At 42.7% G+C, this 16,185-nt stretch overlaps 1 protein-coding gene across 1 annotated transcript; it reads right to left on the bottom strand.

Annotated features, from left to right (window-relative positions):
- Nucleotides 1–12,562: 12,562 nt before the first annotated feature.
- FERD3L (Fer3 like bHLH transcription factor) lies at nucleotides 12,563–13,123 on the bottom strand. Its single transcript, XM_069859084.1, has one exon. The coding sequence runs from the start codon at nucleotides 13,121–13,123 to the stop codon at nucleotides 12,563–12,565; it is 561 nt and encodes a 186-aa protein (XP_069715185.1).
- Between the last annotated feature and the right edge of the window lie 3,062 nt (nucleotides 13,124–16,185).

The following is a 16,185-nucleotide window of genomic DNA, read 5'->3' as shown; positions in this document are numbered from 1 at the left end:
CCAGTCCTTCCCATTGCAAGAGATCAACATATCTAATGCTGTGGTGGAGCTCTGCCCCTAATTGTGGCTCTGGGTCTTGTTTATGTGGTTTCATGTCTAAATCTGAAAAGACTGCTTAGTAAAACAAGCTTATCTACACTCCAGGGGATAATAGCTATTTATATTAATAATGGAGTTTATTTACTATTTCAGCTCCTTTGATTTTTTTTTTTTTTTTTTTTACTTTTCCATCTCTTCCATCTTTCCTGAACTATGTAAATATATCTTTTTCTGTCCTTTTCTGGCTCCCACACATTACTCGAATCTATATATCCAATCTTTCAGTATACTTGGCCAATGGAAACTCCATAAAACTTCAGGCCTTTTAACCACAAACTCTGCCTTTTCTTCCAAGGTGGGGGAGGGCACATCTTGGGCACAGATGATGGATAAAGTGTTCCACAAAGCCTTCTTCCTAGGAGAGGACTCAAAGTCTCTCTGCAGCTCATGCAACTTCAGTCAGAATCCTGGAGTCAGAATTTCAGAATGGAAGTAGGCTTTTCCCCCATTAGCCATGTCTGCAACCTGGGGAAGAGTCCCCTGCACTTTCTATTCATTGTGGTCTCCTTTAGACTTACAGCTGTTCCTGGAATCTCAGAGAAGATAAAAATAAGAGTCGTGTAAGAAACAACCATGACTCACAAGAGCCCCATAGGAGTTCATCAGAGAGTGTAATAGGCTCTCCTTTACCACTGAGGTAGGCAGAAAAGCCTGGTGTGAGGGAAAGGGCCTGTAAGGTTGTCCTAATGTAAACATATGCTCTCCTAGACAAATGGAAATTGTTTTTTTTTTTTTTTGGTTGGCAGCTGTCTGGATGCCAGGTCTACAAGTGAGAACCCATCCACCTCCTCCTCCTCCCACTGTCAGACCACACCGAGGCTGACCTTAATGATGCAGAGGAGGGGAGCCTGGAGGAGGAAGGTTCACAGAGGTGAACACTCATTCTTTTCACAGTTACCTTACCTCTAAGAATACCAACCTAGAAGTAGAAGAATTTTTGAGGAAACAGGGTTTTATTTCCATCTCTACCAGGTTGCATTTCGTTTCAGAAAAGGAGGTCAGGGTGTAATCAAAATCTACGTATTCTTTCTCAGTGGGGAGATTACAATTATTTTGTGCTATGGACTATCTGTTATGATGCTAAAGATCTAGTGTACACAATTACCTCTCATTTTACAGCCCAAATTTAATTTGCTTACCTCTAGAAATTGTCATGATGATTAGTCGGGGCACTTTGCTTACCAGAGATTTATCTGTCTATAGGTCCACATGCTAGTTTTAATTTCTGACCAAATGTCATGCAGAAGATCACACAATAAAGCTGATCTAGAGCACGAATCTTTGTTACCAAACTCCTAGGGCAGTTTTCCAGAAGATTTAATAGTTTATTAATATGTTAAAGTAAATCACCACATATTCACCTCTCATACATATATGCATGCGTCTGTCTGTCTATGTACTCTGACCTCTAGACAAGCATCTGTATCTATGCTGTACTGTAAAATACCATATTGCTTCTGTCTCAAAAAATATCTTACACAAACATATTCTCGTGCCAAAATCTACTATCTGACCTTGCAGCACTAAAAATAGTTCATGTCAGAAGCAGAGAAATATTAATTTCTCATTTTAGAACATTTGTTCTTTCATTCATTAAGGATTTGGTCCAAAATCCTTTGATGTTAAGGGAAAGTTTCAGTGGGCTTTGGATCAAGCCTTAAAATTGGTCAATTAAATTTTAAATAAAATAAAGATGAAAACAGGTCCAGCTTGAGAATATTGATGAATAAAAAGAAATATTTAAGAGAGGCTGCCTTTAGAGTAAAGGGTCAGTCATTGTTCCTTAATTAATTCCTTTGTGGAATTTTCCATAATAAAGAAATAATCCTTTGCATGAAGGTTGGAATTTGTTTTCAGTCTTCAAAGCATCCATTGCTTCGTGGTAGAATTGTTGTTAAAGTATGATGACCTAGGAAGCACAAAGATGGTTTGAGCTACGTGGTGTATCTGTGGGCTGGACCCTAAGCAGTAAGATATGGCCCAGATTTTCAAAATCAGAGCAGAGGCTTAATTGCAAAATAACTCTCCTGACCACAGTAAGCTCAGGTTTATGCCTCAATTCATATTCAAGAAGTTTATGAAATTTTCTAATATCTGTTCTAATGTCATTCTTTGCTGCTACATGCTTTGCAAATGGGCTAATGCAGCTCTTGGTGACAGCAGATATAATTTATTTAAAGGAGAGGATGTGTGGTGGAATATAGGGAGGACTTGCATAGAATCACAGAATCATAGAATAACCAGGTTGGAAGAGACCCACTGGATCATCGAGTCCAACCATTCCTATCAAACTCTAACCCATGTCCCTCAGCACCTCATCCACCCGTCCCTTAAACACCAAAACACTGAAGTTTACACCTTCAATTGGTAATTCTTTTCTCTATAACACTACGTAGTATTTAACAGCATACTTTTTAAATAAAAAAGCAGACAATATAAAAACAAGCTGCAGTTTCACAGTGTTTACTGCGCTGCTTCCTTGTATGCATTGTATCAGAGGTTTGGGTAGTTTGAATGATGTATGTCTGCAGGAATTTTTGCTGAATGGGGATTATTTGAGAGTAAAATGACCATCATTCCTTTCATAGAATCATAGAATCATAGAATAACCAGGTTGGAAGAGACCCACCGGATCATCGAGTCCAGCCCTTCCTATCAAGCACTAAACCATGTCCCTTAGCACCTCATCCACCCATCCTTTAAACCCCTCCAGGGAAGGTGACTCAACCCCCTCCCTGGGCAGCCTGTTCCAGTGCCCAATGACCCTTTCTGTGAAAAATTTTTTCCTAATGTCCAGCCTAAATCTCCCTGGGCGGAGCTTGAGGCCATTCCCTCAATCACATTGATCAATCACATTGCAATGACTTACAGCCATACGCTATCAACAATGACATTTATGATCTATTTTGGTTATCCCCAGATGGCCTCAACCTAGTTATTATCAGCCAATATGTTAAACATTTGGTCAGTGGAGAACCTTTAGTGTCTTGGAAAGACTCATGAAGTTGTCTTCTGGCCAGATTCCATTATGGGTAACTACAACTTTATCTGAGTTCAACGAATGTAATTGAGTGGCTGTGGTGTGGCGTGCTGTCATTTGGCTTAATTTCAATCAAGTAAGATAATTTTCTGTATTTTCTTTCTTGTAACACTCTGTCATGTTGCTGTACAAAGTGAAACAGCTGCTACATTCTCCTTCTCAAAGACACATCCCAGAATGGGCTGTCTCTTTTGAGAGGACAATGTAGCTTCTAGTTTTGCGACACCAAATCCTTCCATCTGTGGTTTCATGTAGTTAGTTCATTGCAGGAACTAATTGTCTGGTCTAGATGTCAAACTAGCTGATTTGTTGGTGTAGCTGGCAGGTTAACTGTCTAAGTCTTACCATTTCTGCACAGTATTCACTGTGGGTAGTAAATTTCATCCAAAAAAAGAAGAAAAATAACTACGTTTAAAGATTAGACGCACTGTTGGGAAATTAAGTTTTTAACGTGAAATTTGATGTATAATGGGAGGTGCTTCATAATTGCTCACATCTGGCATAAGGGTTCTACTCAAAGGCATGAAGACAAGAGGGAAAAAGGTGATGCAATCACTCAGCTATCACTACAAGAACAGTCCTTCACAGTGCACCTCAGATTGGGTTCCACCTGGCTGGAGAGCAGCTCTGTTGGAGAAGGACCTGGGGGTCTTGGTGGACAACAGACTCAACATGAGTAACCAGCATGCTGCAGCAGCAAAGAAGGTCAACAGGTCGCTGGGGTGCATCAAGAAGGGCATTAACAGCAGAGATAAAGAAGTCATTATCCTGCTCTACCCAGCGCTTGTCAGGCTGCACCTGGAGTACTGCATTTAATTTTGGTCGCCAGGCTGCAGAAGGTCCAGAGAAGGGCCACTAGGAGGATCACAGGGCTAGAAAATGTACCATACAAAGTAAGGCTGAGAGAACTGGGTTTGTTCAGCCTTGAGGGGAGAAGACTTAGAGAAGAACTTATTATGTGTGCCAATACATAAAGGGTGTCTACCAAGAAGATGGAGATTCCCTTTTTATGAGGAGCTACATGGAAAAGACGGGGGGTAATGGGTATAAGTTGCTCCTGGGGAAATTCCGATTGGGTTCCAGAAGAAAATTTTTCACTATTAGAACAGTTTAACATTGGAATAATCTCCATAGGGAAGTGGTGGATTCCTCTACACTGGACACTTTAAAGGCTCAGCTTGACAGAGTTCTGGGCCATCTCATATAATCTATGTATCAACTAAGAAGTTTGGACCAGATAATTCCTGAGGTCCCCTCCAACCTTGCATTCTGTGATTCTATGGTTTTATATTCTCACAGACCTAGTGTATATCAGAAGCAAGCTATATTGCTATAAAAAAGATAGAAGATGCTTTTTCATTCCTTGTGGTTATGGGAGCTCTTGTATTTCTTCACATACACCCCTCTTAAATTGTTCATTGAGGTAAAAAAAGGATTTCCACTACACTTTATGTCATACAGGTTAGCAAAATATTGCATGACAAAAAATTGCCATTAAATTTTGCTGAAGAGCATTTGAAAATGGTATCTGAAATCCACACTGGAATAGGTGCTACTGCAGGGGCACCAAAAGGGAAGGGAACGGATTAGGGGCTCTCCAATAGCAGCTGTGGCACCAGTGATGCAGATAACATCATCCCATTCGCAGGACAGATGCAGGGACGAATGCCATACATATAGTAGTAGCGTTATGCATAAAGAAGAAAGAAATCACAGCAAATGTAGCTTGTGTTTTCCCCAGATTTTCACTGACTAGGAAACCTGCACAGTGCTGCCACTATTTCCACCATGCTGCTGTAAGGCAAACATTACCAATTTCCATATAGACTACTTGTCATTTGAAAAGTTGTCATTGGATATTTTCAGCAAAAGAAAAGACTTTTGGAATAAGGTCTCCTCTTTCCACCTCTGAGATCACAGTCCATCTTTGGGGTGATAGTGGGTGTTCTGTAGTATGGAAGTGATACAGGAAGCCTCTCGATAAATAATGCTAGTAACCCATACCTTCATGAGAAGTGTGTTTTGGGAGGAAAGGCAAAATTGAAATAGGCGTTATCAGAAATTTTCACTTTGCATGCAGATCTCAACTATCCATTATGTCTTTTTAGCTTAGAGGCAAAACCCACTGACTTTAAACTCCAGAATCCTCTCCAGTCAAAGATTTGGCTTGTGCACTGGAATCATCAAAGTATTTGCCTACTGAGACAGTGAAGATTCATGTTTTCACTGCTCTCATGGAGACTATGAGAAATCTCTTTTTTTTTTTTTTTTCCCCAGGAAACATGCTTGTATATTTTGAATATGAGGAGTACCATATTTACTCAACATACCTCTGGTAGAATCATTTTTCTCCAAGGGCAAACCCCATGCTTTTAACATCACAGAACTTCCTCAGTATTTTGTAGTTCAGTCTATTGGAATGGCCGTTGTGGTCTGGGAGGAGATACTGTAATCATTCAGTTCCTGGATGTGTGGAACGTATAACCGTGAGAACGGAGTTATGCTGTCACAAACCCACGCATGGTTGACAGAGTAAAGAAATGGGCATGTGTGTATCTCCACATTTAATATCTTGGGGTTGGTAAAGGTGTTTTCAGCAACAGGACTTGAACTCCATCTTGCCAAAGCTTGCTTTAGTAGTTCAAGCACAGTTATCAGCACTTCAGTGAAAGCTCCATTTGCTTACGATTAAAATTTGGGTTCTCAATGTCAAGGAGGTGACACCTGATGAGGACCTCAACTATCAGTTTAATCATATTTGGCAACATCAAGATATCTGGCTTAGATGTAGTCTGAAATGAATTCCACACATCTTCAAGTAAGGCACGGAAAGAACTGAGATAGCCCTTCATTTCACAGTCTCTCAGTCATATTTTACATTTTTTTCCTTTATTTTTTCCTTTTTTTTTCCACGACTATTATTCATCATCCTTGAACTTTGCTTGCATGTGGTGGTTTGCAGAGTTATAAGAGTCAAGGATGTTGCAGAGTTACTGCAGTATTCTGCTGTATTATTAAAATATTTTTAAAAATAGATTAAAACATCCTTCTGCATGGTCACTGAATTCTCTTTGGGTTTTTTTTTGTTTCCGATGTGATAATATTAACAACAAAAATGTGAACTACTTAAAAGTGTAAGCACTTCCAAATGTCTCAGATGATGTTTCTGAGCCCTAAATCTCTGATTCAGTTCGAAGTTATTTAAGAATAATTTAAAAATTATTCCTGTACTCTGGAAATTCCTTGCCAGTTCAATGGCTTAGTTATGTACATTATTCATGGAAGCTTAAATGGCCAAAATCAGGTCCAAGAGCACCTTGAAACATCTGAAACATTTCAGAATTTGGATAATTAGGTACTTTGGGGGCCAACCCACATTTCTCTTTGGAAAGTGTTTCCTCTTTATGGCTGCAGACAACAGATGGATCATATGATCTCTGCGTTTGGAAAGATGGCATAATTCTGGCAGGCTGTCAGTTAAGTGAAGGGGGCTGATTTCAGATCCTCATTAAGAAAATATACAACTACCAAGAGTGGACTGAATGGCAGAATGTGATCACTGGCGCCAGCTTTAATAGAAAATGTAACACACTGTTGTAACATGAAATCTGATGTGCTGTGGCTGGATCTAGTTCCACAGGATTTTGCGTTCATTTTTCAAGCAAATGTTTTTCAAAGCAGACATTCTTTGTATTGCAAGGGCTCTCTCTTTGCCAGAAGAGAGAGGAGCAGAGCAGTGGAGGGGTTAAAAGCAAATTCAAAGGACCACCGTTTCTGTGTTGTCTGTGCATCGAAAATTTTCTTTATATTTCCAGTCTCCAAGTATTTATTAGGATGGGTGATTTTTGTATTTTAACCAGAAACACCTTGTGGAGACAGCGTGGCTCCTTCCTGCTGCAGGGCTCTGGGAGCAAGTCCAGATTACCACAGACAAGCAGCCTGTCAAGCTCCTAAGATGCTGAGTAGGTATCCCAGGGCACTGAAAAATGCAGCGTAGTTTTCCAGCAATACTGGATATGAGCAGTAAACACGCTGTAATCACTACTCCCTGCTGAAGAAAAAAGGGCTACTGGAGCTGCACGCCTTCGTTTCACCATCAGAGACCAAAGTAAAGGCTACAGGTCACAACTTTTTAATGCCCTTACTTTCAGCAGTGACCTCCAAAAAAATCAGGACCTTTATATGGTGTCTCATCTTTGTCATATAAGAAGAAAATGATCCTAAATCACTGGCTGTTTTGAAAAACTTTAAGCTCTCTTTTATCTAGACCAGAGTCATCATCCATCCCACGTGAACCTGAAGTGTTCACGCAGTAATGATATTTGGTGTTACATGTATTCCTGGATCCTTTGTGCGATATTCATCGCTTTGTTCTCTGATAACAGCGTACATTTCGAAGGTCAGAATTCATTAACAAAATTAAACACTGTACAGAAGGTAAACAGTGCTATTAAGGAAAAGGAAGCATCAACATGTGAATTAATTTCTTCTCCTTCAGTTTATTTATTTGTGGTGAAGACCCTTCATGCACAGATTTCCTCTTTGCTGTGTAGAAAATCATAACATGCACAACCTTCCCTTGAAGCTCTATAAGGCATGGTGGAAGATGGAACTGGAAGTAGCATGGACAACTATTATCTTTCTTCTGTTTTCAGAGCTAATGAGAGACAGTTAAATCACCAGCAAGCTCTTTATCTGTCTTTTTGAAATTATGGCAGAGAGAAGACAAGCATAAGCAGGCCTAGCCAGGGTGCCTGACCACTTTGGTTTGAAATAAAGCTGTATGTGACAGCAGCAAAGCCCATCCTCCTGCACTCCAATAACTCTGTGTGGGAATAATTTAAAATCATTCAGTTTAGGAGAAGATAGTTTGAGTCACAATTGTGGCACTGAAGCCTTTGAGAGCAGTGCAAGCCACACTAAGATAATGTGAGGCACACAAAAATTTGAATGTTACAGCATATATTCATGTGAAAACTGAGCCCCCAGGACTCAAAAATAGAGATTACAGGACTGTTCTCCTACCTTGACTTTTTTTAAGGAATAGGAATTTCAGGTGTGTAGAGCCCACTGAATTGGGCTGTGACTGGTGATCAGTAGCTGTGAAAAACTTTTGGAGCTTAAAATTTAGTGCCAAACAGACCAAACATTAACCCTGAAACAAGGATGTAGAAGGGTAGAAGTAAAATGTGGATGAAATACAGGCAAATTCAAAAGTAGTATCTGAACTGCAATTCTTAAACCACTACTTTTTCAGGCAATTCCCATTGTATATTTTTACTTGGTCAGTTATTTTATTTTGGCTACACTGTTTTGATGAAAACTCATTTCAATATCCAAACAAGCATGCTTTTTTGGAGTGAAGTTTAAGAGAACACTCAACTGATTATATTAAGCAACTTCTTTAGGGAAGATGATTTTTAATGCACTAAGATTATAGTTAGCATATTTATCCATCCCCATAACTTTTCTGGTATATATATAATAGGAAAAGCTTAGCTGTCAGCGTTGCAGATTGGTAGTATTCAAACCTACTAACAACAACAAATTCCTGTGAAAACGGGGACTCAGCATGCACAGCAGTTGCATTTTAAGCCTCAGTATTTTGGCTATCTTTTATTTAAAAACCACCGAAAGGTCCATGTTCATTGAAAGGACCAAAAGGGCTATGTAGAAAATCTCTCTGAGAAGCATCACTGAACAGAAGGAGAAGAAAAGTAAATAAATACTCTTTTCTATCACTTTTGTTTAGTACCCCCATTACTTCAAAACCAAATTTATTTTGAAGTTTGTAAAAGAAAAAAAGAAGTGTTGTGGAACTAAGATTTCACTTATCAAATTTCATCCTGGAGGGAATTTTTATAGCTGAGTTATAAACCCTTGACACTAGAATGTTTATAATGGAAATGCTGACAAATGCGATAATAAACACTAATCATGAGGCCATAGTAGCTGGTCAGAATGTGGATGCAGGAGTTTGCAGTGCTATCATAATATTTTGTTCTGTTTCCAGCACTAATTTGCTCAAACCTGCTTTAAGGTTGAGCAGCTGTAAAACAAGATCAGTCTTACTTCAGATTGAAAAACCATTTGATTATTTATACTTCCCTTAGAAAGCCTGGAAATGTCTCTCAAATATGATTTCATTTAGACTTATTTTTTGGTTTACATGTCTGAATACTAATCGTAATATGATAGCTTCAAAGGAACTCAGCTTTCTACCAAAAGACCTCCTTCAGTGGGCAAAGAGAATATAAACAAACTGCCTCAGAGCAGGATCTAAAAATGGGCTATGATCAAACAGCTCTAAGGCTTTAAAAAAATCCCTTATTATCTTTTCCCAGAAGTAATTGACACTGTCAGTTTTTGTTCTTAATGCAGTGATAATGGTGTGGTGCTTTGGGGAGACCAAAGAGCGGGGTTGGCCTCAGCCTCGGTGGCAGCTCAGGGTTTCTGAGCAAGGGAAAGGCACAGTGGGTGAAATCCTAGTCTCACTGAATAATATTTCACTGAAGCCAGCAGTAGTTCTGCACTTACTTCATTAGGGCCACGGTTTCACTGGCTTCCCAAGCCTGACGTGCTGATTTATTGCACTGTAACTGCGCAGACTAAGATGCAGCAACCTTGGGTTGAGGCAGGGGTGAGGGCAGAAGGGACCCCACAGCCTTGTTATTTCAAGGATATGGGACTGCTCTCCAGAAAAGGGCTTGTTTATAGTCTTAACAGACAGAGCTTCCAGGACTTCAAGACATCCACATGAGCCAAGTGATGGGTTGGTACGGTAACTTGTTTCATTGATCTCTTCATGGGTATAAGGGTATACTTTAGTTTTAACACAAATGTCTAAGAAAAATGTGCACCTAGGCTACCATTCCAGTAAATCTTTGCCTTTTGCAAAGGCATGGAATATAAAGATTTAAAGCCCCCTTCATCAGGTTCTCAGCTTCTATAAATCAATGTGTGGCCAAGAGGCTCCTCCGACATCTTTGATGCAACACGAAGTGTATTTCAATACTTTATCTGCACTGTTTGCATATTGTGTACATTGGCTTACACTGCAACTGCATTTCGAAAATCTAATGTTATTTTTAGAATCAATGGCTCGTATAAGAATGTTACTACTGTTCTATACTGCTGCTGCTGAAATTTTTTCAGTGATCTGCTAAAAATCAGGATTCATGATGCAAGATCCAGATTTTGATTTGTATTTAAAAATAAAGTGTAACATTTCTTCCGCTTCTCTCTAGTCTTTAACGTAAGTATGGAAAAACCTGGAATCTTGAACAAATTCCAATATTTTGTTATTAAACCAAGGAGAGAAAACCAATGATTTTTGAATTATCTGTTACAGGCATGTTTACATTATGAATCTCTTAACTGAAGACTCTGCGTGCTGTAGAGTTCTAATTTTATCCAGCAACGTGAGCAATAAAAAGTAGGAAAAGATACATAACCATGCCTTGGAAAGCACAGCTGTGTAGAGATCATAGAGAAATAGCACTAAGGAGTGAATTGAATTGCATCTTTCATTGCCCTTAAAGGATTTGTCTTCATGGTTTTGCTTGAGACAGTTGTAACAGTAAAATGCATCTGGGTCATGTGAACAGTTGTTGATTTTGGAACATTGTTCATTCTTAGTTCCTTTTCTCATTTTATTTTTAGTAAAACCCTCCACCCCACAACAAAACCATCTGAAGAGGTGAAACACCCGAGTTTCTAGAGAGAATCCAGCTGCATTAACTATCCAGCTGTCTCCTGGAAAAAAAAGCGTCCTGACAACTGGAGAGCAGATGCAATGTGTGGAGTCAAGGAGGTCAACAAAAACAAGTGGAAAAAGAAACAAAGAAAACAAGTGAAAAGAAAAAGAATATTAGGGTATTAATGCAGGGGATTAGATCACTCATTATAATATTAAAGTGAATGGAATGAGAAAAAGATGAATCACCACCAGAGATGACAAAACACGAGATGAGAAATCAAGGAGAGATTAGAGTGGGGTTCACATTTTAGCCATCCTAGCCCTAATCCAAGGTAAATCTTGATTTCTCTAATATAACGACAATTTAATGTAGTGGAGATAAAAGCTATCCTGTTAGCGAGCTGCTGCATTAGTAGATGATGCTACAAGAAAACCACAACCCCGATCCCTCAATGGACTCTGTCCCCATCCCTAGGGTATGGCCCTAGGGAGCCAGGTATGCCCGATGCTTTACTGGCCCTGTGACACACGTCATGGACTCGGCAGTCTGGATTGCAAAGAAAAGGGACTTGTTTATTACTATCATTATTTTTTTTTAAAGCAGAAAGCGCTAGGGAAAAATGCACACACTGAGATTTTCACAGTCCCTGGCTGGCAGCTGGGCAGGCAACTGCATCCGCTGCAAACCCACTTTGCAAATCAGGCCGGCTCTGCTGCCCGGCCAAGGCAAGAGATTAAAAACTTTTAAAGCAAGTAGGTGACGCAACAACAACCAAAAGGCCCCGAAGCTTCCCTTCCCGCCCCTTTCCTTCACAACAAGTATATAAGCAAATCATAGAATCATAGAATCTCCAGGTTGGAAAGGTCCCACCGGATCATCGAGTCCAACCATTCCCATCAATCGCTAACCCATGTCCCTCAGCGCCTCGTCCACCCGCCCCTTAAACCCCTCCAGGGAAGGGGACTCAACCCCCTCCCTGGGCAGCCTCTGCCAGGGACCAATGACCCTTTCCGTGAAAATTTTTTTCCTAATGTTCAGCCTGAACCTCCCCTGGCAGAGCCTGAGGCCATTAACTTTCCCAAGTAGTGTTTTCCAACATTTCCAAGAGTTATGGAGCTTACTCCTTTCATCTGATCCAGACTACCTTTGCTGCAATTCTCACCTGACTTTTCTTTCTTTCCTAAAGGAGAAGTCCACACAAGAGTTCCCATCCAAAAGATTTTGAGAGAAGGAGGCAAGAGCTTTTAAAGAACTGAGATGCAATTCCTTCTCTCTCTTCTGTTAGCTGCGATTTCTACTTCTATTTATATTACTCTCACTTTCTGTACCCGTGCTTTATTACTCACAGAATCTTGCCCCGACTGTATCCACCTACATAACCTCTAACATGCAAATCAACACAGCCCTGTTAATGCAATCCAGAAAGTTTATAATTTTTACAGGGGGAAAAGAAATCTCAAGAACAGGCATAAGCAGTAACATCAAACTGAATAACTCCCTGGACATAGGCACAGCGAACCTCTCCATCCCTCCTCTTCTCCCCCCTCTCCCCCGCCCCCACCGCATGCTTCTCCAAACGCTCCTCGTTTTGCATCCTACACCTAATACAGTCCCAGCTGCGGCGTGAGGAGCCAAGGCAGGAGCTTCCCAAGGAGGGAGGCGTCCAGGGCCACCTGCTCGGTGCTGAGGGTGCTGCCCGGTCCCCTCCCGCTCCCGGGGCTCCCTAGCTTGCCTCCTGCCTCCAGCCATCCAGGAGCTCAGTCATGAAGGAAATGTAGACTATGGCCAGGCGCAGTGTCTCTATTCGGGAGAGCCTCTTCTCGTAGGCGAAGGTGGGAACCTTCTTCCTCAGCCGGTCAAACGCCTCGTTGAGGTTGAACATCCTCTTCCTCTCCCGTACGTTGGCAGCCTGGCGCTGGGCATAGGTGATAATCCGCTTTCTCCTGGGTCTGTCCAGGAGGGAAATACTCTGCATCCTCTCTTCCTCCTCCTCGTCGTCTTCAGGATCTCCGTCTCTGAAGTCAGCCAGAGGCAGCCCCCGGGCCATCCCCTCCCGGAGCGACAGGTCTCTGTCCCCAAAGGAAGGCCCAGAGGTGATCGCACAGAGCCCCAGGCTTGTCCCGGCCAGAGGGGGACCCTGGGGAGCTCCCAGAGAGAGATCGGCCATGAAATCCAGCACAGAGGCGCCCAGTAGCCCCTCCGGGCAGGGCGCTTGCAGGGCTCTGCCCTGCAGCTCATCCAGCAGCCCCGGGTGCTGCTGGGCTGGGAAGAGGCTGGCTGACATCTTACTTCAGAGAGGGCTTAAACTGGTCCCCCATCCCCAGCCCCAGCGGCGTTAATATTTATAACCCTCCAGATAACAGGATTAGCAGGACTAGAAAGAGCAGTTGTGAAATTTCTCGCCGTGATGCTGATGAGAGGAGACAGGCAGCCCCCTCAGGGACGCGTGGATGCTCCCGAGAGAGGAGTCCTCAGCGAGTCAATCCCGTCACAGCGATCAAGGACAGTTCCTTCTTGGCAAAACCCTCCGCTCTTACCTGCTGAGCACTTTTGTCTCTTCTTACACACCCGCAACCAAAGGATTTTCAGCCTCTTTAAAGCCCGCAGCGGCAGAGCTGGGTCTCTGCTGGGCTTGTTTTCCTGGTTTCTGTCGGGATCTCTGAACCCTGAGAGCCAGCCTGACAATTGATGTCAGGCAAGTGCCTGTATGCTTTTAATGATGTCCTGAAGAGAGGACCTGCACGCAGAGGGTCACCGGGGAATGTTTACCCTGTATCCCAGCGCACTGGGAGCTGAAAGACAGGACCTCCATTAGCCTAAGTAAGCATTGTAGGGGACCCGATATTGCATTCTCAGGAGTAACTGTTGGAATCGCCTCTCCATCACCCCTAAGTCCCCTCCAACTAGAGTTCAAACATTTTTCCAGCATGGCAGTAAAAGCCTGCTTCGTAAAGCTCATTTTGGTTCAGGCAGTCTCAAAGCACCTGCTTTGAAACTTTTTCCTTCTGCACATGGGACAAGGATAAGCAGGTCCTAGTTGGGGCAGCGGTCACTCTTACACCTTTGGCAGAGCCACTGCTGGTGCCCAGAGGCATCAACTTGACTGCACGCACGGATAACGCTCGATACACACCGCAAAATACTGTGAAACGTGTATAAACGCACCCGACACCACTGAATACCTTTCCTTGATCAAGGTTTCCTTGGGGACGGACACTGGGGACTGTTTTGCTTTTGTATTGGGAGGCTGGAAGAGGTTGGGGATTGTGTCTTCACCCTCCCACGCCACAGACTGTCTCTAAATAAACAGCTTGGCCTCTGGCGATCCCTAGCAGTGTTGGACACACCCTGCTTGAATTGATCGATTTGCTTTGGCACGAGTTGCGTGCACAGCTCGTTCAGAAGCGCCCGGCCATTGCTCTTGCTCTGCCTCCTCCTTAAAGCCTGATCTTCTCCTTTGTCATGCAGTCGCCACTCTCGCTTTGGGGCCAACTAGCCTCTGACTTCTCAGGGGATTTAAAAGCCCATCAGATCAAAGGAGGAGGGTTGGGGGCAGCTGACGGATCCCTCTCCGCGAAAATCCTTCCTGTTTACCTACAGGACCGCAAACACTTCCCACCGTGGACTGGGATGTGCCTGTCATTTACACCACAGCGAGCGAACCACGCGTCCCCTTTTCCTGGGAGAGATGCCGATGGGATCCCCCTCCTCACCCTCCAAATCCTCCGGCCCCTCTGCGGGAGGGCGTGAGGTGAGCGGGGCGCAGGTACCTTGGACAGCTCCGCGCGGGGCCAGTGGGAGAGGCCACCCCCCCCCAAGCCTCCCCCCGCGAACCCACAACCAGCCCCTGTCCCCTGGCAGCTCCGCAGCAGGTCACTGGGTAATAGCATGGCTGAGAGCAAAGAGCCGGGGCATGCTGCCATTCTTCCTCGCACCAAGAGGTTTCTAGGAGAAGTCTGGCTGGAGAGCTGCCTGGAGGAGAGGGACCTGGGGGCCAAGAAGGCCAATGGCATCTTGGCTTGGATCAGAAACGGCGTGACCAGCAGGGCCAGGGAGGTTCTTCTCCCTCTGTACTCGGCACTGGTGAGACCGCTCCTCGAATCCTGTGTTCAGTTCTGGCCCCTCACCACAAGAAGGATGTTGAGGCTCTGGAGCGAGTCCAGAGAAGAGCAACAAAGCTGGTGAGGGGCTGGAGAACAGACATTAGGAAAAACTTTTTCATGGAAAGGGTCATTGGTCTCTGGCAGAGGCTGCCCAGGGAGGGGGTTGAGTCACCTTCCCTGGAGGGGTTTAAGGGACGGGTGGATGAGGTGCTGAGGGACATGGTTTAGTGATTGATGGGAATGGTTGGACTCGATGATCTGGTGGGTCTTTTCCAAACTGGTGATTCTATGATTCTATGATTGAAACGCCTGGTGAACAAACTAATATGACAATGAGGAGCTGGAAAACACCTGTTAAGAGGAGAGCTGAATACAGACCATCGAAACATACCTGTAAGTAGACGAGCTCTAAATGTTAAGTGTCACATGACAACAATTGGTGAATGAAAGGCCAGATAAATATTTCTGATCGATCCACAAAGGAATAGAAATTATTTGAACTCCCTTTAGGTGAGGTGCCAAATAGTTTGTTTAAAGTCATGGAGGTATAAATTAAGGACAGACACCAGCAAAGACATGTAACTGCAGGGTGCAAAATTATCAGGAAAATAGAAATACTTCAGCTAATGAAAGAAATGAATGGAGGAGTGTGCTAAACTACTGATTTTGTCTTATATTAACTATTTTTAATTTTTTATAATAAGCTACATGAACTGTGATTTGAAGTATATTTTTGAACATTTTTTCATATTTGGTGATTTTTATCACATTTAGGAAAGTATGAAGCTGAGGAAATGTGTAATGAATATTCAGTGCTGCAGGGGACAGGTTTTCAGTGCATAGACAATGCAATAACAAAGGGGGCGCAGGACAAACTCTTATGAGAATTTGCTTTAGATTCTGAAATCCTCTTAGAAGATATTACATATTCAAATGTGTGTTCTAGATTTTCTTAACTAAGAATACAGTTTGCTCTATGATGGTTTAACTTCTTTCACTCACCTCTTATCCTACCTCTTCATTTCACAATTTTACCACACACACACACAAAAATTGCTTACAAGATGCTTAGAGATGCTGAGCACTTCAAGCCACTCTGCAGATAATTATTTTTCTTCAGAAATACCTGTGATATGATTCTTGATGCTCATGTAGGGTTTGATACACACTTAAGAATATGTAATTTCTTTCCTTGCTAGTCCTGAATATCCCCTTAAGAGTTTGTGGTTTTGTGCAGATTTAT

The sequence above is a fragment of the Phaenicophaeus curvirostris genome, chromosome 6 (genome assembly GCF_032191515.1).
Source record: "Phaenicophaeus curvirostris isolate KB17595 chromosome 6, BPBGC_Pcur_1.0, whole genome shotgun sequence".
NCBI lineage: Eukaryota > Metazoa > Chordata > Aves > Cuculiformes > Cuculidae > Phaenicophaeus > Phaenicophaeus curvirostris.
The sequence above is the reverse complement of the archived record's forward strand: the minus strand, read 5'-3'. Positions and strand labels throughout refer to the sequence as shown.

Coding starts and splice junctions, on each gene's coding strand:
- FERD3L (XM_069859084.1), bottom strand. CDS start 13,123: ATGTCAGCCAGCCTCTTCCCAGCCCAGCAGCACCCGGGGCTGCTGGAT.